General features: G+C 38.6%; 1 protein-coding gene across 11 annotated transcripts in view; it reads left to right on the top strand.

Moving 5' to 3' along the window:
- The first annotated feature begins 1,052 nt into the window (after nt 1–1,052).
- PLEKHA1 (pleckstrin homology domain containing A1) overlaps nt 1,053–24,279 on the top strand; it is a 38,580-nt gene continuing 15,353 nt past the window's right edge. For 4 of the 11 annotated variants that reach the window (XM_037399778.1, XM_037399780.1, XM_037399785.1 and 1 more), the window contains exons 1-5: nt 1,053–1,197; nt 16,606–16,766; nt 19,349–19,405; nt 20,857–20,902; nt 22,953–23,050. In XM_037399778.1, coding sequence (XP_037255675.1) covers nt 16,626–16,766; nt 19,349–19,405; nt 20,857–20,902; nt 22,953–23,050 — 342 coding nt within the window. In that variant the 5' untranslated portion in view covers nt 1,053–1,197; nt 16,606–16,625. Of the gene's footprint in view, nt 1,198–1,293; nt 1,580–16,605; nt 16,767–19,348; nt 19,406–20,856; nt 20,903–22,952; nt 23,051–24,279 lie in introns of those variants that run through there. The other 7 variants (XM_037399782.1, XM_037399787.1, XR_005106121.1 and 4 more) reach the window with 5 other exon arrangements.

Here is a 24,279-nt window from a genome sequence, read left to right as displayed (position 1 = left end):
CACAAGGCCTTCTGGTGGCAAAAAGTGCAAACCGATTGTGCGAAGGGCCCTTCCGTGTGCAGGGCAGTGGCAGGCCGCATCCTGCAGCCACCATAGTCCTGTCAGCACCAGAAACGTCAGCGGGCGAGGGACACGGTGCTGGCTACTGTTAATTGCCTGACATTAACTCCAGTAAAGCACTGTTAAGTGAAAATCGTGAAAGAAAATGTATGAATAATTGTGAATGAAGTCCATATTGGAAAGCTTCTGGCTGGTGCAGCTGCAAGGCGCGTGACCCAGCCAGGGATGGATAGGGAAAAGTTGCCATGGGAATGGCGCGGCATTGTTTGCGGCTGACTTCAGCTTTTATTGTTGTGCCCTGATTACAGCTTTTGTTTCGCTGTGAAGTATGGCTGTTAAATGCCAGCCCGAAACAAAAGATGTATTTACAGGCAATGGCTGAGTTCAAATGATTTCTATTTTTAGAGATATCACTGCCTTAAGCTAGGGGGAAAAAAATACATTACTATTTCAGAAAACACTTAAGTGTTTCAGTATAAATTTAGTATGCGCCCAGAAGAGAGTTAACTGCTTATTAAAACTGGTTAAATACTACTGGAAATCGTTATTTGCCCCCAGGGCCACGGTGACTGCCACCAAAAGCTCTGAGGTAGCACCTGAGGTGACAAGCCGCCTGTGAGAAGCCTAGGGGAAAAACCTCCACGGGTCCAAACCCTTAATGCTGCTCCCTCTCCACTGAATTTAATTAATATTAAAATCAAAGCAACGGCACGTTCAGAGATGCAGAGCACAGAGCTGCCCGCCGGCGCGCAGGGGCCGGGGGCCGGGGCTGCCCTGCCTGAGGCGCCGCGCCCCGCCCGGCCCCGCCCCCGCCGCAGCCGGGCCGCCCGCCGGGCCCCGCCCGCACTACAACTCCCGTCAGGCCTTGCGCCGCCCCGCCGCACTACATATCCCAGAAGGCTCCGTACCCCGCACCGCCCAGGGGGTGGGGCTGCGGCGCGTGCGCGGTGGGGGTCTCGGCGGTGTCGCCGCGGTCGGTGGCGGCGGCCGGCGGCGAAGTTTCTTCGGAGGGAGCGGGGGGCGGGAGGAGACAGCGCTGCCCGCCGCGCCGCCTCGGGCCGGGAGCGCGGCAGGAGGCGGCGGGGCCCCGCGCGGCCCGGCTCCCCTCAGGGGGCTCCCGGACTGCCCTGGACTCCAGTAAGTGCCTCGGCCCGGGGCGGGGGCGCTGAGGCGGGGCCGGGGGCTGAGGCGGCGGGGCGGCCCGGCCCGGCCCCATGGGGAAGGCGCCCGGTTGATGCTCTTCCTTCCGCGCTCGCCTGCTGTTCGGCCGGGCAGGGCACTGTCCTGTGCCCTCGGCGCCTCTGCTGTTGTGCAGCTCCTTGGCCCTAACCGCTTCGTGCCTTCCCCTTCCCTCGTCCCGCTCCCGTTTCTCCCCTTCGGTTTTCCCTCGAAGCCGCCGCCTTAGGGGGGGGGGTGTTGGGGGGTGGCTCTCTCCGTGTTTCACCTCGGGGGCAGCGCATAGGAGGCCGTGCCATAATTGCGCTGCTAACGCCGTCAAGGCTCTGTTACATCCCCAGAGGTAAGATGATGATCTCATTACCCGTAATATTTCTCCCCCCCCCCCCCCCCCCCCTCACCTCTCCTTCTCAACTTCGGTCCGTGGGCATGCTGGGAAGGAGCGATCTTATCTGGGCCGAGCCTGCAGTGATGGTGCCTGGGCGGGTGTGGGCTCCCCGGCACCCGCCCGCTCGGCCGGGCCCGGGCCTCGCTCCTGCTCGCCTTCGGTGTTGAAATCCCAGGCTACAGCTTCAAGGAGAGCTGAGTGTGCTCGGGACAGCCAGCATTTAGTGGCTACTTTGTTTTCGGCTTCCGAAGGCGCTAGTTCTGAGGAGGGCTGTTTTGGAAAGCTGTTGCCTGTACTAGTAATGCAAGCCTGCGCCTCCGCGTTGTGTTGTAGCCGAGTTGTAACCTGGGCTGGCTATTTACTGAAGCAAAGTGTCTTTAAATGGGTAACTTGGCTATAAATGAATGTTAAACTGTAACTAATATTGTCATATTGGGCAGTTTTAACACATGTAAAATTCCAGATAGGCATTTGACTTGCTACTGACTTAACACAGACTTAAATACTGTATGTATTGTGCAGTTCCCTTAGCTGTAACTAATGTGTAACCTTCATAAAAGGCATTATATTATTGCTTAAAATGTTTGCAAAGTAACCTCAAGAGGACAGGAGTTTCTTTTTGGGGAGCAGGCTCCTGTTTTGGGGCCTTCGGGGGAAAAAAAAAGTCTTAACTTTCACCAACCAGTGTGCTAAGTTAACAAAGAAGGAAAAAGAACAGTTTATCATCAAGTGGGGAAGCGGGAAGTGGTTATTAATTTGTTAAGGCTGAACATTGTGAATTATACTTGAGCAGAATTCTGTTGCTTATCTGAGTAAAACTGAGAGAAAGAATGACTGGTTTTTTAGATTCTTAAGAGCTAGATCTCTCCATGCTTCACATTCTTACAAAAGCGGAATACTTTTAAAGAGGCTACTAGGCATTCCTGCATATAGTAAGCTGAACAGCATCAGCTTTTTGTTGCCTTCTGACAAATTGCTTACTTTACTAAAAGAGGCCATAATGTCTAAAGGTACATTTTTCTGTTCTCTTCCCGTTCCATAATCCCACACATGACACTGGAAGACAGAGCCATATTTGATCATACGGTTTGGGCCTATAAGGTTCCAGGAATAGCTTCCTACTGTTGAATCCAGCAGAGTTTGCTTTTTGTTGTTTTTTTTTCTTTATTTGTCCACTTCCTTTTTATGCTTGGGCTGTGTTCATTATGATGCAGCACAAACACAATCTTTACTGAGATGGAGTTGTGCCTGGCAACTTTGGCAGATTGCACTATGATGAGTTGCTCTGTGTTAATGAATTTACTACACTGCCCTTTTAAGGGTGGGGATTTTTAGTACTTCTGATTTGAAAGTAGTTAGGAAGTATGATAGTCTTGTATCGATATATTTCACAGCTGACTTACAGGTGCAACTTTAAAGCAATTTCAGTAGTCCTTGAGAAGGTCTTATGCATCCAGTTATGTAGAAGAAGATTTCTTTAGTTCTCATGAGGCTCCATGCTGGATAAATTCACAGGACGCTCACTGCATTCTAGTAAGTTTTAACAGGGAGTTTCGAAGAGTCCCTTCAGTCTTGTCTCCAACTTCTGGTTGTTATTTTCACTTGAGTCACACAGGTGACAATACATAAACTTGTCGGGTAGGTAAAGCAGAGAAGTGTAGAAGTGCTGTTTTCCTGTTTGTCACATGAGTAAGTGTTAAAAGTGGGCTGAAATCTCTCATAGTAGAGAATCTTAGCCTGGTTGATATTTGGAGGAGAGCCTTTTAATTCAGGCATAAATAAGCACTGATGTTGGAAAAAGTGATAATTCAAGAGATAATACATAGGGGTTTTGTGTATCACAGATATCACCAAATAACTAGACTGCTGGAGAGAGCTTCACATAAAAAAATAGAACTGTGTGACTCTTCTGTTCTTTTTGCAGTTATTAAAAATGCAATTTTTATTTGGTTAGTGTAGAAAAATTATTTTCTAGTTAGTAAATTGTGAAGATGAAATCTATTTTCTTAAGCTCTTTCTGTGTTTTATATCTATGATTGGCCTTATGTTGCATTGTATAGCTATGCATTTCAAGGGCAGAAATAAAAAGATGCACAGTAGGTCACTGCCAGGCATATTGCAGTGTTTAAGTGTTTTCAGAGGAGCGGATGCTTTCATGTAAATTAGAGAATAGACAAAGAAGAACCAGTGTACAAAGAAAATAGGAAGCGTCTTAGTGAGTTTCCTTTTTGTCCTCTCCCCCTGTATTTATTCTTCCTCAGGACTAGTAACTGAGTGACAGGAGACAAGCACGCACCTGGGGAATATGGAAGTTGCGTATGTAAGGAAAAGACATGAATGCAGGAAAAGGCCTTGTTTTTTTTCAGGTAGCTGTGGCTTATTTCAGAAGACAAGGGAGCTATATTGGCAGAAATAATAAAGGCTGACTTGTACGTCAGAGTTAGTGTAGAAGAGGGGAAGTGCAAAAGTCAGTTTTTATTGACTGTAACAGATTAGAAAGAACTTGAGGGCATTACTGAAATGTGAACAGATCTCTACTTGTAATACAGTCTCCAGTGTAGTGTTGGACATAGCCCAAACTGCCTGGCCTGCAAAATTCTTATCTGTTTTAGTAGATTTAGAATTCCATCCATGTCTTTATTACTAAGTGTTCCTGGTTATTTAAGCTGACAGTTATCGTAGTAAACGTAGTTCCTTCAAAATGCAGCAAACCAGCACCACTGGTGAGTGCATGTTATGAGAGGTTTCCTCGCATGCTGTGCTGTGCGCTTTCTTGTATCCTGCTGTACGTCGGTGTTTGTCTAAATAATGGCTTGTGATACAAGAGCAAGATGGTTCTTGCAAGATGGTTTATTGCTTTTGTTCTTCTTTTCCTGATAATTATGAACAGTAGAAACATTCTTAGAAAATACTTACTGGGATTTGGAGCCAAATAAACCTTTGTGCAGTGGTATAATTGCATGAAAATACAGGATAGTAAATTCAGTGCCAAACCATGGGAATTTAGGTAACTGGCTTTAGCCTAAAACACAAAGTGGGGAGAGTTTTGTAGATGTCACCAGGAAACAAATGATCCAAGAAATACAACAGTCAGTACACATACTCCTTTGTTTTTGAGTCTAAATGAAATAAAACATGGCTGGAAGCGTTGCTTTCAATGCTCTATAAAATTATATAAGAAACATAAATATCAAAATTCCAGTGAGCTTATCTGACATGTAGAAATAACGTAGCTGCTTTAAAAAAATTGCCCGCTGAAGAGGTCAGAGTACAAGTATGGTTCAAGTTCAGGTTTTGAAGTTACACTTTAATGCACGGAATGACTGTAATGGATTGGAATGGGAGATATAACTGACCTGTTTCAAAATTTTTTCTGCTCTTACACTCATGTCTCAAATTAGGACTTTGAAAATTTGAGTCTAAGGTAATCTTGATATATGTTCTAGTCTGTCTTTTAGAAACACATAGATACGTATTCGTATATGGCTCAATTCTATAAATAACACTTTCCTCTTAGTGCTAGGTAAAGTAGCAGGGGCTTGTTGCTGTTGAGGAAGGAAGCTTGGTTCATTGTCTCAGCACTAAGCAGCATTTTCTCCCTCCAGGGACTTGCAGAAGCATCTAGAATGTGTAGGTGTTTCTTTAATCTTGGAGAAGGAACTTATTAAGCTTTCTGGTGCAGAACTCTGAGCCACTTACTTTTAACAGATGTTATCTGCACGCGTAAGGGAGTTGCAGGTCTGGTAGACATTTGTGGCATTCAACAGTTTATAAACAGTTTTCAGGTTTAAACATACGCCTTTGCATTGAAAATCTGAATAGTTTCAGGTATTTTATGTAGAAGAAAGGTGGTTCGATGGTGAGGTTGCTGCTCTGGAACTTGGGAAACAGGTTCAGCTCACTGTGTTGCCAAAAGCTTCCTGTGTGGCCTGGGACAAGCTGCTTCTCTGTCCCTCCGCTCTTCTACTGAAACTGCTCCTGCATCTGGTGGCTCTCTGCATCGCAGAAGTGTTGCAAGGGTATGTCAGTCAGGTTTTGATGTGTTCAGGTGCAGTACTAATGTGCCACATAGAGCTCCATTGTGCTGAGTGGGAGAGGTTCAGGAGACTGCCAAAGTTAAAAGCTGGGGATGAGCTCCAGGCTGAAGGAGTAAAATCAAAAAAATAAGGGGGTGGGGGTGGAAGTTTTCACTGGAGATGTCTTGGACCAGTTAAAAAAAGAAAGCAAGTCCTTAAAACTTTAAGGAGTACTGCATTGCTTCCTTTGTTTAACAAAGCATAAAAAACAATGCTTAGGATACCTGAATGAACCAGGCAGATCTTTTTTTATTATGATACTGCCACACAGGGAACAATGGCAAAGCTGTCTCTGTTCTTCTGTCGACTGTTCTTTGGAAAACGCTTTTAATTCTAGGTAACCATTACCTCCCAATGTTTTAGCTGTGAGTTTTGTTAATTCTTTCTGTTGGCATGATATTCAGAATCTCTTAAAATTCACTCTGATTTATTGACTTTTCATGTGAAAGAGGTTTAGAGAAGATAGCTTCTCTACCTTCCCACTTCCCCAATGGGGAAAAGAATTTGCATGCACCTTTAAAGAGCAGGGTCTTTATAACTTTATAGAGCTAAAAGTACTTTGGATCTTTCTGGTGGAAATATGAGATGGTTACTGCTGTAAACTGAAAACATAGACTAGACAACAATTCTAAAGCTTTGCAAATGTGTTTTTATTGCTAAGCGTCAGCACTCCCAGGAACAGTCTCTGTATACTGACAAGTGATAAATTCATTAGCTTAATATGTAATTGTTTTGATGTGTATGCTCTCCATGGGTGCTTTGGTACCCACCACATTTACATCCCATGTCCAAGAAAATGTGTTTGAACTTGTTCAGACTAGTGATTTAATTAAGTGTTCTTCTGTTAAGCACTAAAACAGTTACATGTCAGGTTTGTTGCAAGAGCGAACAGTCCTCTTAAAACTGCACTTCAAAAGATGTCGTTAAATAAATTGGTTAACTCTTTAGGGAGGCTTATAATAACAAGGGGAAGCTTAGGCTGTACTAATAATTCATCTGGCAAGTTATTTCTATAGCTAGTAGACTCAGTGCCTGTATGTGCACTAGTGCTGCAAAGTTAGGTAGCAGTGCTTCAAGGATGTTCTGGCTTCAGATGCGTTCCTGCTTATTCAGGACTTCAGGCTTGGGTTATTTATTTTCTAGTTAACTTCTTTCGTTAATCAAGTTCACTGTAGGTGCTGTCACTTTTTTTATACTGTTTTGCTAATTTATGCTGTTGCCTTGGTTTTTTTGGGTGGAGAAGCAGGATTTCTTAGGGAGGTCCATTTGTTCCCTTGTTGGGGGAAGGCTGTAGTACAACAGGTTGAAAACCAGTCTGTTGCATACTCCGGATAAGTTCAGGATTTCCAGGCATGTTGTTGCACATACACAAGACTTGTGATTATTTTTTTTTTTCCCCAGTTTTGCTGTGTATAGGTCAGGCAGTAATCTTCCAAAGTGCCAGGAGCCTGAAGACTTCCTGGTAGTCCTGGGATTACTCTGTAGGTGGAGCATGGTTATTCTCCATATGCGTTGTAATTTGTGTTTTGGGAAGCACCAGTGTCAGTGCAGAACAGCTGTGCAGTAAACTGGTGTTAGTGGTATTGCACAAGTAAGAAGGTAAGGAAAAAGGTCAGCAACCAGACATGGGCTGTACCTGATGTGAGGTTTCCTTGGGCTCACAGGTTTTTTTCCAAGGAGGAAGGCTGCTGGAAATGGTGTGAGAAGTTAGTGATGTACGTGCTGTAAGTGAAGTGTTGCTGTGTTGGTACTGTGCTACAAAACCTATTATTGCAGTTAAGCTTTTATTTTATGAGGTTTCTCTCTGTGTCAGGTGAGACTTCTATTGAATATACCAGAGTGGGATTTAATTTTCTTTATTTAAGAAGTACAAAGAAACAGAAGGGGGAAAGGTAATAACCTGAAAACCCTGCCATTTGATGGGAGCTTAATTTTCTCCTTCCACCATGTTAAGCAGGAGCAGGCATGTGTTCTGTCCATGAGTGTGGGTTTGCTTACATGAGACAGACAAAGCCTTATTCTTCCTAAAGAACTTTCACTAAACTTGCGCATACCGAAAAGCTCTGAGATTAGTCGTAATCGCTGTGAATCCTTGTACAGTGCTAATATGATTGACAGGTGAACTAGAATCTGGAGAAGGTGTCTAATCTTTGCAGTAGTGGGCATTTTGGCCTGCGTGGTGTCTTACGCAGTGAAGTGAATGTAGTCTGTACCATAAAGCCCCACAGTATTAAGGTAACAGTAAGGTGAAATCTTAACGGTGACAGGTTTTCCTTCCCAGAGTATTAATGTAGATGAATCATTGCATTTTTTTATATTGCACTGAATTTGCTAAATTGGATCTATAAACCCAAATTTGATAATCTGTTACTTTTTATGCTTTGGTTTCATTAAATCCTTTCAAGTTTTTAAAAAAGGTCAAACCAGATACTCATCTGATGGTGTTCATTTCATTATTTGATACTTTGATACTTCAATGACCCTGTTAGACTCCAGTTAGTTACAAGTGTTGAAAAATATGCTTGCTTGTTTTGTTCTGAGCTCACTGTAGACAAAATTATTAAATGTTGTTTCAAACTTGTGTTCAGATGGCCTGTAATATGCTGTGCTACTAGTAGAAGTAAGTAATGTGAAATCACAATTCACAGGTATTCAGCTGTTTAGAGCTGGCTTTAGAGTGTCTTAAATATGTACAGTTTAATGGAATTAGTCTGAGTATGATATTCTTGCATTTAAATTTGGAACTTGTCTTTGGATCTATTTACTCCTGCAATACTTTCTGAAGTTGCCCTCTGGCTTCTCCCCAGTGTTTTCAGCACAATGTTTTGGTGCTACTGAGGCAGATAATTTTTAAGCAGTACTTTCAAAATTAATTTAACACTCTGGTATGTACATGCTGGTATTTCTTTAACAATGTAACAATACTCTGCAAAAACTGAAGATATTTTCAACTTGTTAGTTTCCTAAGCACCTGGCCTTTTGATTTTTGTTTTTGGGTACTTCACAGGAGGAGGGTCTGTGTTTGTGCTGGTGAGTTTGTACCAAGGGTTTACAGTGAAAATCAGCAACACTGGCTCAAAAATGGCAAGCTGTTTTTTTTTTTTTAATAGCCTCACCTTTTTGTATTGAACTTCATGAGGTCAAATAAGCTTCACCAGAATTTGTGGTTTGATGGGGATAATCTTTGTGCTCCAAAGTCATTGTGATGCTTTTGAGACTCTTGCCCTTTCGTATTTGAAGACTAATTTGGGTTGAGTTTGAAACAGCTGGCAGTGTGTGGAATTGGAGTTCTTGGAGTGGCTGCCCTAGATGGAACAGTTACTAGGAATTGAAATTAAACAGCTTTTTTAGTAATGATAAGTAATCCTAATAAGTAATGTGCTTATTTCTTAATTTTTAATTTGGTTTAGGTGTCATTAATGGGGAAAAATCTATAGACCAATGCATGTAAGCATTTTCAAGAACAAGAACCTAATATGCCATATTTGGAGTTTTACATAGAGCACGTAAAATTGAGAAGGCCCATAGTAACATGACAAATAATTGTAAAAAATCAACTCTGAATCTGCATTATTAAGCATTTTAACTAGTCTAACTGACACAAATAAGCTTTTAAAAAATTGTTTTGAGGATTGTATGAGATAAGTTAAAGTGAATTAGTATAACTATATTTTGTTTTTCTCTGGTTATGTCTCATTTTGAGTAACTTTGTATTACCTAGACTTTATGTGAAGTGATGAAAACTGTACTTCTGACTGTTGTAAAAACTTAGTGTTATTGAACATATTCTTTCACTGTCTTTTAACTTTGTGAATTTTGCTATATTTCTTTCTAGGCGAGTCATCACTCCTAAGTTATTAATAGGTGAATTTCAAGAGTGTCTTGGCCTCATTGCACAGAATGCTTCCTTTTATTTGTATTAGCTCAATGTATTTAGAGGAACAATTAAAATACTTGTTTTAGCTAGGAAAAAATGATTAATAGGTGCAGCTTTTTGTTTTGGCTGTCTTAAGAGATCAGTAACAGAGAGGAATTTTGTATCCTGTACAATGCATTTCCTCATTTCATCATATCCCAAAGCCTTTGGCTGCTATTGTAAATACCTTAAAATGGAGGAAAACGCTATATTAAGAGCATGAAACATCACTTACAGAAATTCCTGCAAAAGTTTTTGTGGAAGTACCAATCTGTTCCATCATGGAACAGATCGATCACTATTTGAAGTAGGCAAGTGCATGATGGATTCGGGTAACTTCCAAACATTTTCCTTAGAACTCCAGTCTTCACCCTAAAACATACTGAAATTCTTACCCAGACAAAAGTAACATTACTGCAGTTTAGCCTAGAAGAGCTTATGCATGGATTGGTGGTGTTGTCTGTGGTGAATGATTGTGCTTTTCTGGTGAGCAGTGTGTCTGGAGTTGGGAGGAAGACCAGAATGGCTGTGGAAAACCTTAATTGCCAGTGTAGCAGGGAAGGAGGCAGGCAGGTGGTGGTCTGTGTTCTTTAATTGCATGCATCTTTTGTGGTTAACTTCATCTCAGTTGTTTCACATGTCAGTTTGAGCAAACTGTTGCTCTTCCACATACTATTATATCAAGGGTCTTGAGGTGTAGCAGGTTTTACCTGATTCAATCTGTACTGAGAGAGGGTGCATGCTTTGCATTTTGGTTGTAAAATGTATATTTTAATAAGTGTTGATTATATATGGATGTTGAAAACACCTGGGATTAATGCTGTAGTACTTTAGTAGATAGTATGGAATAAAATTATAGTCATTTGACTTGCTGAGGTACACTGCAAAGGAAGGGAATAGTCTGTTTACCCTGATTTAACAAGTCTTCCTGGAAAACAGCAGATCAGATGCATTTTGAAGACAGAATGTTGACTGAGTAAGACTTAAAAATGCAAGATAAGACTGCTGTGTTGTTGGATGATTCATCAATGCAAATGATGATTCTTGTCTATTGTGGCCTGGTTGGAAGTTGGATTAGGTGCTGGGGGAGGGATGTGGTGTTTGAGATGCCTTGTAGCTTGTTCAGGCATAGGAGAGGTCGATGCTGCTGCTGCTATTTTCAGATTTTTTTTTTAATTTCAAAGACTAACTGCTTATGCTTAGGAATTCTCTTCCAGGTGAATAGTGGCCTTTTGGATCTGCTTTTTTCCTTTTGCTTGACTGCTTTAGAGGAGGAATCTAAATTTAGGGAGCAGCATATTCTGGAGACTTCCTGTTCTTATTTGTACATGTAGTTAAAATATTACTAATAGCTTCATACCCAAATTGTAGTCGTGTCTTCTCTGTTCAACAGAAGCATGCATGTGCCCTCCAGAACAAAAATGAATTAGTGAAGGTTCTTTGGGAAACAGAAAAGCTCAACGTGTAATTTTAAAACAGTCAATCCTAAATTATCTTACTGGTTGTCATCAGAATCATACCCAAGTAATCTGTCTAGCTCCTGGATTAGGGTTTTTCTGTCACGTTTTGGGTACTTAGGAAATCGTGGCTTTAAGGGGTTTATGAAAGATGAGCAGAGTTTAATCTGCTCAGTTTAAATTATCTATATGGTGTTCTGCCTCTACTGGAAGGTTTTCAAAGTGTTGAAAATAAAGAAGTTTGAACAACTTTCCTGAAAATTTGTGATTTAAGTTCAGAACAGTGTCTGAAAACGTTGTGTCAGAGTAGGGGTTCCCCCTACCCCACCACCTTTGCTTGCCGTCTTGCACGTATGCAAGAAGGAAGGTTTTCATTGCTGGGTCCTCCAGGGTATAAGCAGGACAGCCTGAACTCTGAACTCATCCCTTACCCTTGGGAATCAGTAAATGGAGTAAATGGCCAGCAAAAGAGACAACCAACTGGAGAGGAGCTGATTTACAACAGGAAGCTGATAGTAATTGCCTAGGCAAAAGCCAAGAGCACTCAGTAATGAAGCTGTCCCTGGAACTGCGGAAAAGACTGGAGCTCGCTGGGGATGCTGCTTACACTCCCTTTGCGGCGATGGAGCTAGTGTTATTAGTAAAGCTTAAAAACGGGGGTGGGGAGGAGGTATGGGCATGACTCATAGCATCATTTTATATTTATCAAGTGTAGCTTTATGAATGTTGTTCACTGTTTGATCGAGATGAGTAAGTAGGTAATGTATGTTTCTTAATCTTCTTACTAATAGGAAAAGAACCCCAAAGTCATCTCCTGTGGTAAGTTAAATCCAAGGTTTAAACTGTCCATACACTAATAAAGCAGGAAGTAGAAGTGTTAGTTTAAATTAAAGAAATAAGAATAATAATTATACACAAAACTTGGGGAAAACACATGTAAAATAAAGCTAAAAGGTATTAAGGAGAAGTGCTTATCTTGCTGGATTTCTTAATCAGGCTTTCACGTGGACAGTGCAAAGCCTATTGCATAGTCCTTTTATTCATATGAAATTCTACTTTCTCTAGTAAGGCGGCGGTCTGTGGTTTATGCCTACTTGTGGAAATCAAACATTCTGTCAAAGGAGAGGCTGGGCTGTAGAAATATAACACTACACATATACATTGCCTTGCATACCACTCTAGTAGTGTTGTATAGACTTTGTACTTGAAGTCATGAAGGCTGCAACCAAACTGTAGAAGAGGTGAACTCAAGAACAGGTGCTGCTGTGAAACCAAAAATAGAAACTCATGTAGGAGAGTTTAAGCAATCTGTTACAGATGGTGAAAACAAGATGCTTGTGTGCTTCTGCAGGTTCTAGTTGTGCAGTCATGCATTTACAGTTGTAGACTGGGAGACTGATCTGTGATTTTTTTTTTTTTTTGTTATTATTTATAGTGGTGGCCGGGAGGCCAGGCAGCTTTCAGTTTGTGATATAAATGTTGAGGAATGTTGGTATATGGTATACCTCAGAGGAAAAGAGCGGTGAGAGGGGAAATCTGAGAGAAGCTGGGCTGATGAGGTGTATGTACCTACTTAAATTAGTACGCTGCCACTGGAAAGAGGGATGCAAGACTTCAAAAATAAGTGAGACCTCTTGTTTGGATTGTAACACAGCCCTCCAAGAGGAAATTTTAAGGAGCTGAGAGTTTTCTAAATTCTTACATATGAGTATCAATATTGCCACAAAACAGGTTTTCAAAAATATTTTAGCTTCTGGGGGATTATGGCGAGAACCAAAGGAAATGGGCCATGGGGGTAAATTTTCTGAAGTAGTGCTATGTCATTGACCTGTCTCCTCCCTCTCCTGCCCCGCGCCGCACCCCCCCCCCCCCGGGAAGGAAGGCAAAATAAAATGCAGTTGTATGTGATCTGTTACAGGTTTGATGCCTTCAGCTTTTCTCTCTTCAGAGCTTGTAATCTTTTTATAATATTTGATTCTAAAAGTGGGAAGAAGAGTTATTAGATTGTGCTGCAGATTCTGCTGTAGAAAATCACCAAGTCTGCGTGTAATAGAGTTATAAAATGTACAGAGTTAGAGATTTTTTATAATAATCTGAAATAATAATGAAAAGTAAATCATATTTCTGTAAGGCAAGATCCATATTCTGAAGACAATTTTAAGTTGAGGTTCTAGTGAATTGTTAGGCTGGTGGCCTTTCAGCCACATCTCCTACATTGTGGAATTGATGTTGGAATTCTGCAGTTCTTTTTATGAATCTTTAGAAGTAATGTGGTAATTCTGTCATGGTTGCTGTTCTGGTCTGTCTGGAGTTACCAGGAAGGGTATCGTGGTGGTGGTTTTGTTGTGTGCGTTCAGTTGCTTTAGTAACTGGAAGAAAGGCACAAATTGGTATTTTTTTTTAACGTGCACTACAAATTGTGGTTCATTAATCAATGATGAATAGAATTGGTATTAATTTATGGTGGAATCTTGCCAGGGTGTAATATGGTGGAAGCAGACTTTTAAAATGGGAAAAAACAGTTGGATGATTTTGTTTGATTTCAATTTTATAATAAAGAATTTTTTATCTGTTATTCTAAGAGCATCGCTCTGGTGGAGGTCAGTAAGCCCATGAGAAATTTTGAACTAATGTGAAGAAAAATGTAGTCACACAATCTAAGTTTTAAATTAGTGATAGTTTATCCTGTGTTTTCATCAGAGGACAAAGGAACTGTAAATAATATCATTTTGTAGGCTAGAAATTAACTAGTAGTACTTAGAAATAGAATATCTGTATGAATTGAGGGATTTTTCTTTTCCTATGAAAGTTGATTTATTGACAAATAAGAGAAAGCTGCTGAGTTTTGTCTTTTGCCCTGGGAGAAAAAAATTAAAAGTATTGGGGTAGTTCAGCTTTAGCTAATTGTATGGTCATAATGGAGCATTATGAGTATTCTCCACTTTTCTTAAAAGGTTTTTTGAAACTTAGATTCTTCTATAGGGGGAAAAGTGTGTTGAGAAGTCAGTTGGGTTTATGCAAGGATTCTTAATCAATTTGTATCTTGTTTCAAAAACAAGTTTTCCTTGTTTCATTTTCTTCACATCTGCAGAGAACACGGCTTAAGCCTGCTCAGACAGGAAACCAGCCACCAGTATTTGCTTTTTTTAAGGCACAAAGCTTTTCTGGGCTTCATAAACTGTTGATATTAAAATAAAGTGGAGTCCCAGAAGGGCTGCATATTTTATTGAAGGACCACCTGGCACAATTTAAGACAATACCAGTAAATGACAGCTTATATGTTCATTTAAATGAAAACAAGGTGTGGGTGATGCAGAGTTCTGCGAACTTAGAGGTATAATTTAGAGAACAACTACTCTTAAGCTTGCCCCTAGCTGCAGATGTGTTTATAGTGAGATGTTGTTTCAGTGTAAAGTGATCCCAAGAGTCAGCATGTGAATTACTGATGAATGTTTGTTATGATTATGACATTGTCTTAAGAGTACTCAAGTGTTTGGTTTTACTCTGTAACTTCGTTACAGAACTTGTTTTAGATCTGTGATATTTAAATTTTGAGGAACATAATAATAAAATTTAGGTTGCCTTAGTAAATTTTGTTAATTTATTGAGGAACAAATGTATGTTTTTGAAGATTTAAACCATTGTTGTATAACTTAAATATGGAGACTTACCTTTGGAGGCAGAAAGAAAACCAAATTGGTCAAGGACTTAATGGAAGGCTTATTTACATTAAAGTCCTTGTAGCTATATAGAAAATATCTTGCACCCCAAACAAAAGTGTGTTAATGTTGTTATACACACAAATGCATTTAACTTTATAACTTAGTCTCTTATAGTTAAAAAAATAACATTTTAAATAGTCTGTCATCACTATGATATTGCAATCTCTTCATTTTTTTGCAAATGCTGCTGAATTGAGATTGTTAGATCTGGTCTGTCATGCCAGACTTAATGAATCAGACTTAGGTTTGCACCAGAGAATTAGTTTGGCGTTGGGCACAAAAACGGTTAGTTATTTTACAGATTGAGCTAAATGGCTTAAAACTGTTTACTAGAAATTCTTCTAGTATGGTATCAAAATAAGGATAATTTAAAAAAAAATGTTTCTCAGTGATGGAAGCAAAATTTGACTAATATTCTAATCATGTAAAATTACAGCTGTAAATACAAGCTTATATATACATGTTTGAATATGTGACCCCCCAAAATAAATGTAGGCTTACCTGTATATCTGCTTCCCCAAAATAAACACTTTAAAATGTAACCATATATCAGGTTTTACTGTGATTTATCAACAGCTAGCTACAGATGGTTGTCAGGGGTCTGCCTCATTGTGTGTGTATATAACTATATTTAAATAAAATAACTTTAAGGAAATAGTAAAGGTAAGCAACTTCAAGAAATATTAAAAAGAAGCTTCCATATTACACAGTGAAACCTGGAAGATGTTACGGAAAGAGCAAGTATGAAGTGCTTAAACCTTCTATGTCTCATGTTAATATTTTTGGATATGTGCTATTTCTGAGTTTTGTAACAAAGCATAAAGAAGACTGAATTGTTTCTTTCCTGCTCTGGAAAGATCAGCATCGACCTGATTTTGTTCATACTTAAAATAATGTTTATTGCCATTTTTAGATGAGCATGCAGATTTGTCTTTGGTCTTACAAGGCTGGCTCTTAAGGTAAAATGAATGTCCCATAAAATAAAGGGAATCAAAAAAAAAAATAAATGATGCAATAGCCTGCACTAAGACAGAACCATAAAAGGTGAAGCAGGCAAAGTGGGTATAGGTGGTCAGCAGTACAGTTCTTCATTTATTAAAGCAAAACAAAAAAAGGCAAAAAAAAAAAAAAATCCCTCAACCCAAGATTTAAAAAAGCCTGCCAGCCTCAAACTTAGTACCGCATGGATATTTAGGATTTCGGTTTTGGACTAGCAAGTTTGTTCACATCTCTGCTGCGCATACAACTTCAATTTGGCTATTTAATGTATAAAGATGAAAAGGTGTCTGCTCTTAGATATTGTTGGACATGAAGTGCTTTTTTGTAGGAGAAAAGAAAAATGTGAACAATGTTTCTGAAAGCCTTTTTGTTGAATTTGCTTAAGCAAAATGTGAAAAATCACGTTGGACAGTAGAGTTGCTGACAAAGATCCTTTTTTGACCATGAAAGGCAATGTCAAAGGAGGAAGTATAAACCTAGCATTATTTTAACTTTGCGCAAGTTGCGAGGGAGATTCTTTGATTATTCTTTAGTGATCTTGTACAAGCTATCCTTGGTGCTCATCTATTTACCACTTGTATCTTTGCACTTAGGGTATCAGGTATCCCAAGTATATGCTTCAAAGTAGTAAGAAAGACCTAGCTAAAAGTTCAGTGGTGGTAGTGGGGGGAAACAGCTATGCCTCAGTCTTCTGTAGAAACTTATTTAAGCTACTGGTTGAAACTGCTCAAAATGTTGTGGGTAGGCACGGAGCAGTCTTAAAATTAGTAACAAGGAACTTTGCTTAACTTCTATGCTTCTTGTTCTGCAGTGTGATGTTCAGGGTCAGAAATGCCTTATGTGGATCGTCAGAATCGCATTTGTGGTTTCCTAGATATTGAAGAAAATGAGAATAGTGGCAAGTTTCTGCGGCGGTACTTCATTCTGGACACACGAGAAGACAGTCTGGTGTGGTACATGGATAACCCACAGGTGAGATGTTCTTGGCAATAGTTCCCTGGCTCCTGTCAATTTCCACTTTCAGATGTTTTTTGAACAAATTTACTTAAGAAAAATGGGATTTAGTATTAGTTTATGGACCTGGAAGCTAGGGGAAAAAATTACTTACATAAGTGAGATAATTGTAAATCAGTGTTTCTTCTTTGCTGATATGAGCAGTCTTCTAAAGGAAAAAATAGAGTTCGTATTCTATTTAAAACATTATCCATTGCACTTAATAGTAAAACATTAAAAGCAACCTGAACGTCAGTGAATTGCCAATATATAGAATCTTAAGTATTGAGAGGAAGTTTAGGGATCAGATGGGAATCTGAATTTGATCCCACTTATAAATCGGTCATTAGTTCTTGAATCATGATGCGCTATATTTTCTATTAAGTGTTGTGAGTGTGCATTACAAGTTCTTGCAGGTACTAGGTAGTGCTATATAATATAACCAGGTGAGCCAAATCAAATGCTAGTTTCACTACACAGGTCTTCTAATTCACCTTTAACCTTACATGGAAGGATTTCGTTATTGTGGCATTGCGTGGGTCAGTTAGCTGTTTCATATTATTTTGCCTCAACAGAATCAGTCACTGAAAAGCAATTTCTAACGATGCTTGCCATTTCAATACAGCATGAGTGGTATAGGAATAAAGAGAGTGTGCTTTGTATAAAAGCTGCTTTCACATTGTACACACATCAGTGTGTTTTCTAGCAAAGGGGAGAACAGATAACTGCTTACGGTTTGGGTACAAAGACAGTGAAAGCATAGGATCTAGGTCAGCTGACAATTGTCTGCCAGAAGAATTTTCATGTACTGCTCTGCTGGGGAGCCCAGAGTTAAAATGCCGTACAAGTCTAGTGTTCAAAGGAACCAACGAAAAAAATCGAACTATGTGCAGCTTGATGAAAGTGACTTGTGACTGAAGCATTTAGCAGTTTTTGAAGAGGAGAAAAAAGACCATTTCTGGAAGTAAGAGAGACTTCAAACGTTTGATCTCGATGAGTGATACAAAGCAATTCTGTTTTTCAGTTTCTCCTGTGATATAACCAGGGCATGTGGGCAAAACTTAAAACTTCTGAATAATTGCAATTTCTACAGTATTTCAAGACTAATGACATTTGGAGTGCATATCTCTTAGAGTCTTTAGTTTAGACTTCCTTATTTTTTTTCTGATGTTAGCATTCATGCACAAATGAAAGCATGCCTTGCAAGAGGCAAGTTGAGAGTTCTTGATTTTCGTGGTCTGCTGCTTTAGTTTTGAAGAACAACAGGGTTTTTGTAAAGCCACTATGTGGAGACCGTTCTTAATCTTGAAGTGATGAAACTTCCTATAGGATGAGTCTACAGTATGTACAAAACTTCACTGGGCCCTTTGTTGCTGATAAAGTGCTCTATTTGTATTTGTGAACATCAGTTCATCTGTTCAAAGAAATAGTTTAAGTCCATCATTAACAACACATTATTATCCTAATATAAAGATTATAAAACTGATGTATGCTGGGATCAAAATTGTGCTGATAAAGTAAAATTTATTTATTTGGGCAGGATGGGCAGACTTTAATTTCAGTGTTACCAGTCTCTAGTAAAGCTAACCTACTTCTTACCTTTGAAATATGAATGCAATATAAAGCAATTCTTTGCCTGTCTGATCTTGTGGGTAGCATTAGGCTTTTCTTTGTGATGTAGAAGTTCATAAGGCACTATGGTGTAATGGAGAGCACTTTAGCTGCGGAAAGGATCAGCAAGCAGATGCAGTATGGTCTCCAGGGAGGCCTGTAGTGGGAAGAATGATACTGTAACATAAGGGGTCATTCTGAAAGTAAAAATTGTAATGGAAAAAAGCATATGGAAAACGATGCTCTATTCAAAGGCATAAAATTAGGAAGACTGTTTCATTAGAAACAGTTAATAAAAGTTAACAGTGTTTTATGAGGCTCAGTTCTTTAACTTGTATTTCTAGGCTGCTAATTAATTGTGGACAGTAATATAAATGTTAAGACTAGTATGTTAAGCAAGAGATAAAAACAATGGACAGCTCCTTTTTGGATTGTAAATATATTTTAGGGATCTTTGTAATAGAGATTGTAAATTAAGTGTCATGGCCTTTCCCTGCAGTAACTTTAATATGAAAAGACTATGATTTTTCCATCCATTTTGGAAATACGTGACATGGCCTTTGAAGTATCTGACGTAATACATGAATGTCACTTCTTGTTCCTTCAGTCTGCCCTGGTCAAAATACATAAAACACCAACATCTGTTAAGGAAAAAGTATTCTTTCCGTATTTCCTGGATGCAGACCTGCAAAAATCCTTTTTCCTCTAGTATAAACCTCTGAAACAATCACTATTTGTATTGTTTCTAGCAGTCTTTCTGTTTTTAGTTGATTAACAGATGTGTGTATAATAAACAAGTAGTTTAGATCCGGTTTCAAACATACATTGTGTATTGTCTATAAAAACAAGTAGAATTTTCTTGTTGTTTGTGGAATTATTTGCTTTTTATGCATAAACACTGTGATATAAGAATAAACTAGTTTCACTTTATAACATACGATTTGTTTCAGAATCTTCCTTCTGGATCTCCACCTGTTGGAGTCATTAAACTTACCTATATTTCAAAGGTAAGATAATAATGTAAGACACTTGTTGTTAATTTTTCGGTGGTAACTGCCAAGGGCCTTTTCTGAGGGCCTCAACTTTAGACAATGTTAAATGCCCACTATGTAGGGCATGGGAATGTGCTGCTTGTGAGTTTTAGAGAAGTGATAACAAATGCTTCTATAGTATCAGGTTAAAATAAGAACAGACTAATTATCGTGTTGTCTAGGTTTGTTTTGTGATTTCAAATGGCAGGTCTTCGTGCTGCATAGAATTAATATTTCTGAACTGTATCTTTCAGTTCTTTGTAAGTCTTTGAATTCCAAATAGTCTTGAGGAAGAGACACATCATTTATAAAGTGGAAGATAAGTCTCTGGGTGTGCTAGTTTGCAAGTAATTATGGTTTTAAATAGATAGAATAGAAAAATTTCTACAAAACGCCCTGTTTGTTATACTCTATACACTCACTTCCAAATATGTCTGACAGAAAACTGAAGTAAGAAAGTCTTCATGGTTAAATTTGTAGCATATAACACATTAACAAAGAAATGGAGAAAAATAATTGACCTCCCTGTCTTTCTGCTCATTTCTCATCCTTCCTTTGCTTTTCTTGTCATACTGCATCTTCCCACCTTTTTTGGTATTTTTGTATTCTTGTAAAATACACCATTGATGCCAGTTATATCATGAGTATGAAAATGCCTATGGAGACCTGCTTATGTCCTTCCTGGTTTCCTCCTCCTGTGCTTACTTTGCTCCAAACCTCACAGTTGTCACCTTAAGAAATCTGAAATCTTGCATCTGACTTTTAATGGGAACAGGGGTGGTCCCCTGTGCCTTTGCACCTGTGTGCACCTTTGAAGGCAGCTCATGTGGGCGTCCTGTGCAGATGTTCTGCCTAACTTTCCATAGTTCTAGTTGTGCAGTACCTGTGGGGTTTTTCTGGCCAAAAAAAGGGTTTTGATGTGAGATGTTGCCTGCCTTCTACCCTGCCCTTGATAGAAGTGCTCTATAATGTAAAAATGTCAGCACCTCTCGCAACAGAACAACTACTACTTTCCTGCCCCAACACTGCAACATTTTAGAGACTGCTGAAGTGGCTATTACTCTTTTTATGTTAGTGAACAAAATACAACCGATGTCCTTGTCATTACAAAATGTGCTTGAATTTTTAGTTCAGTTGAGATGTAGAACTTCAAAATGCAAGTAGAATAGTTATGCTTTCAGTTTTCAACATCTGTCTGGTAAAAAATCCTTAAACTTAAGGAACGGGAACATATGGCTTAAGCAACCATAGGTTGCACATCCTGAATTGGTTTTTATATAGTATTTTTAGGTATAAAAATATACAGATGGAACAAACAGGCTTACTATGCTACTAATCTTTGGATTTAGCTACATGAAAGAAAAAAGTGATAGCTGATATATATTTTGTATGCACAGTGATATTTACAGTCTTAATTTCCCTACTAGGTTAGCGATGCAACTAAGCTAAGGCCAAAGGCAGAATTCTGTTTTGGTAAGTTCTTGTGTGCAGCATGTGCATAAAGTATATTCTTCAGAAATTGGTAACAGAGATGATCTGCAATTCTGTTACTAGATACAGCTGGTAGTGTGTTTTTTCAAAAAAGCTTGTATTACTTTTTTTAGTATGCTGGTTTCTTCATAAGGATATTTTGTGACTTTTCATATTGCAGCTTAATGAGGAGTAAGTGAGCAGTTTTTCAGACGTGGAATTTGAGGCATTAGTAAGTTAATGAAAAATGATGGGTGTTTTCAGAAACATGGCATGCCTGTCAGCTATGAAGACAAGTAATTTAACTATTTTAATCTGCATTACTGATAAGAGTTGATCTGGTTGATCTAAAAATACGGTCAGCCAATGCTCTGATGTTAAATTTCAGCCTCTATTGCTGTACCAAAGAGAAAGAATTTGCTTGGGATACCTTCTAGGGTTATTGATACTTAAACTTGAATAAAGCTTTAGGTAATCATAAAAGCCCCTTATGGTCAGTCTCTTTTTATATTTTTCTTGTAAGTAATTTGTCCAGAACTTACCATAATTCCAGATATATTTTTTGCAAATAATTGGCATACACAAAATGTGTTAGACACAGAAATCAGCCTCTGCTCTGTTTATGAATAAACATTATTTATGGCTGCATTCTTGTAAGAGTTTTAGCTCAGATGAAGGTACCGAAAATGCCTGCAGGTTTTCTGACAGTTAGTTAAGGTGTCCTTTGCCATGTGCAGTGTTGTACAGGCCTGGAGAAGGCAGCTCCAGCAAATTTGTGCAGTTTCTGTGTTGGAGCTTGTGAAACACTTGGTAAATCACCCCTGTGTGTAAGGCCTCAAGGATTCTAGACTAGTGCCTAGTGTGTCAGTTCGGTGCCATCTACAGATTCTTCTGCACATGCATGTGTAGAGGTGTTTGTCTTTACCAGTTGTAAAGTTGCTCTTGACATTGGGCCACTCTAAAAAGCCTTAGATGATAAAAAGATAGATAGATAAAAAGATCAAAGATGCTGGCTGAAAGCTTTTAGTATTTCTGATTTATTTAAAATGGTTTTGCTACTTCTTAGAAGAAACATTTACATTTTTGTTTTTTAAATACCAGGAGTTGTTGTTTCAGTCACCCTATTATACAGTTCTGTATTTTGAATTTATATTTGCTTCTAATAGTGTTTGCTTCAAACCATTCACTTTGGGGTGAAAGATGGAAGAGTACAAAGTTATCTGTTTTTAGTATGTGTTTGCTGTTAGCGAGGACCTGAAGAACTGTAATGTTAGAGGCAGAGCAGCAAAATCTGTTCGGACTTTAGCAGCAGTGCTTCGAACTTCTAGGAAGGGTTTAGTCACTGTTCACCTTAAAACTAATTTCAAGATAAATTCTTAGAATTTGAGAAAACTAGCTGTGATTATTTTGACTGTTACATAGAAATAATATTTTTGTCCTTTTTGGATAAAGGTATGCTAGGTGTTGTGGGGTAGATATATGAACTTACTGAAAATATGCTTTCTCTGCCAAGTCACTGAATAAAATAGCCAGACCATAAAACTTTATTTTACAAGTTCTTTGTTCCTGAGCATTCTATACTTATTAATACTGATTTTTCCACAAATCTGTTTTGCTAAAAAATCATTGATCATAATCATGTTAATGAATTGGTTGCAAAGGATGGCAGATACTGCTCAGAAGATTAAAAGGAGAAATTGTAGAAATCCCCAGGTATAAAACTCTGTTGCTTGGGGAAATTGAGAAAAGGGGAAATTGAACTGTAGAAAATTCTGATAAAATTCAAGGCTTTATTTTTATGTCATAAAATTCATTTAACAATTTCTGTAAGGTGCTGTTTTAAGTGGAAAGCTTAAAAATAAGCTTTTTTAAAGAATTAAATAAGCCTGTCAAGTGTGTGTATGTGTCTTAAGATGATTTTCTAAAAAGAAATGTAGCAGACAGCTTAAATAATTAAACTGGATTTTCCATCTGAAATCAAATCTTTCTATGATGGTGTTAAGTTTGCTCTTAAATTTCAGTGTTGTTAACTTTTCATAATGTTTTTTAACAGTTATGAATGCAGGGATGAGAAAATACTTTCTACAAGCCAATGATCAGCAGGACCTAGTTGAATGGGTAAATGTTCTGAACAAAGCTACCAAAATCACAGTAAGTGGTTTAGTTGATATTTAGCAATGCTTTCAAATGGTGACTGTCTCAAGATGCTTAAACTTTGCCTCCAGTTTTTGTACTAGAGTAGTCCTGGTATCTCTACAAACTAGTCTTGGTTTGGCTTTCCAAGACTTGGAGAAACCCTACAGAGCTTGCCCTAAACTTGAGTTTATTTTACTTTTTGCTTTGGAAATTGGCCAAAAATGTGATGCTTTCATTAAAGCATATGATTGTTTCTAGTAATTTAAAATTAACCATACACATTTAATATTAATTGAGATATCCAGAAGACACTTGCAAGCAATGAAGAGATACACATACATTTGGCTGGTGTCAAAAGTTTGTATTTTGTAAAGTATTGCTAAAATAATGAGCAAAGACAACATGCCATGTTCCAAAGGTGCTCTCCTGATTTTAGGTGACATCCATTGAAAAAGCCATTAATGCATTCTTCTGATGAGTGTTAAATTACTTCTGTGGTTTGTACCAGGACAGCTTTTTATCACATACTGGAAAACCCCACGTATTACCTCCGTCTTTTCAGGAGGCAGAAGTTAAGGGTTTGTTTTCTCTCCAGTTTTGGGGAAGCGATGATATCAACTGTTTTGAGAGGCATTACCCTTTGGGGTTCTGAGCATGGGTGTGCACATTCATATTTATCGTCGATAACTTTCTCGGTTTTAGGTTATCTAAGGATGCTTTCATGAGTTGTTTGCATTGTTTTAATGTAGCCTTTTCTTTGGAGTTATAAAACCATTACAACTACTAATAAATAAAAAAATTCCAGAAATGCAAAGCCTTCTTACTTGGGTTTTTCACAAGGAGGATGCACCACAGCCAGCTTGAATTGTTTCCAGGTCAAGAAATAGAATGAATAAAAAATTTAATTGCATCAAATTAGAATCTAGTCTGGAAGCTGTTAGTCACATGTTTAACTTGCATTCTAAATGGCTGGTGAAGTCATTAGTATTTTTTTTGTCTTTGAAGGAACAAGGCTTTGAACTGTTAATCTGTTCAGAGGTTATTTAGTATGGCTAATTATTTAATCAATGAAGATAATTCGGTTATTAATTTTCATATAAGCATTACTCACTGTAATGGTCCAAGATTCATTGCATTTTTTTTAGTACTGAGTGCTGATAATTTCAAAATAACTCCGAATCTTTGCAGACCAGCACATTGTGTACCTGTTTGAGTACTGTTTGTACATTTGTATCAGGTGGTGG

Source organism: Falco rusticolus, chromosome 9 (assembly GCF_015220075.1).
Source record: "Falco rusticolus isolate bFalRus1 chromosome 9, bFalRus1.pri, whole genome shotgun sequence".
Taxonomy (NCBI): Eukaryota; Metazoa; Chordata; class Aves; order Falconiformes; family Falconidae; genus Falco; species Falco rusticolus.
This window is presented reverse-complemented; position numbering and strand designations above follow the sequence as displayed.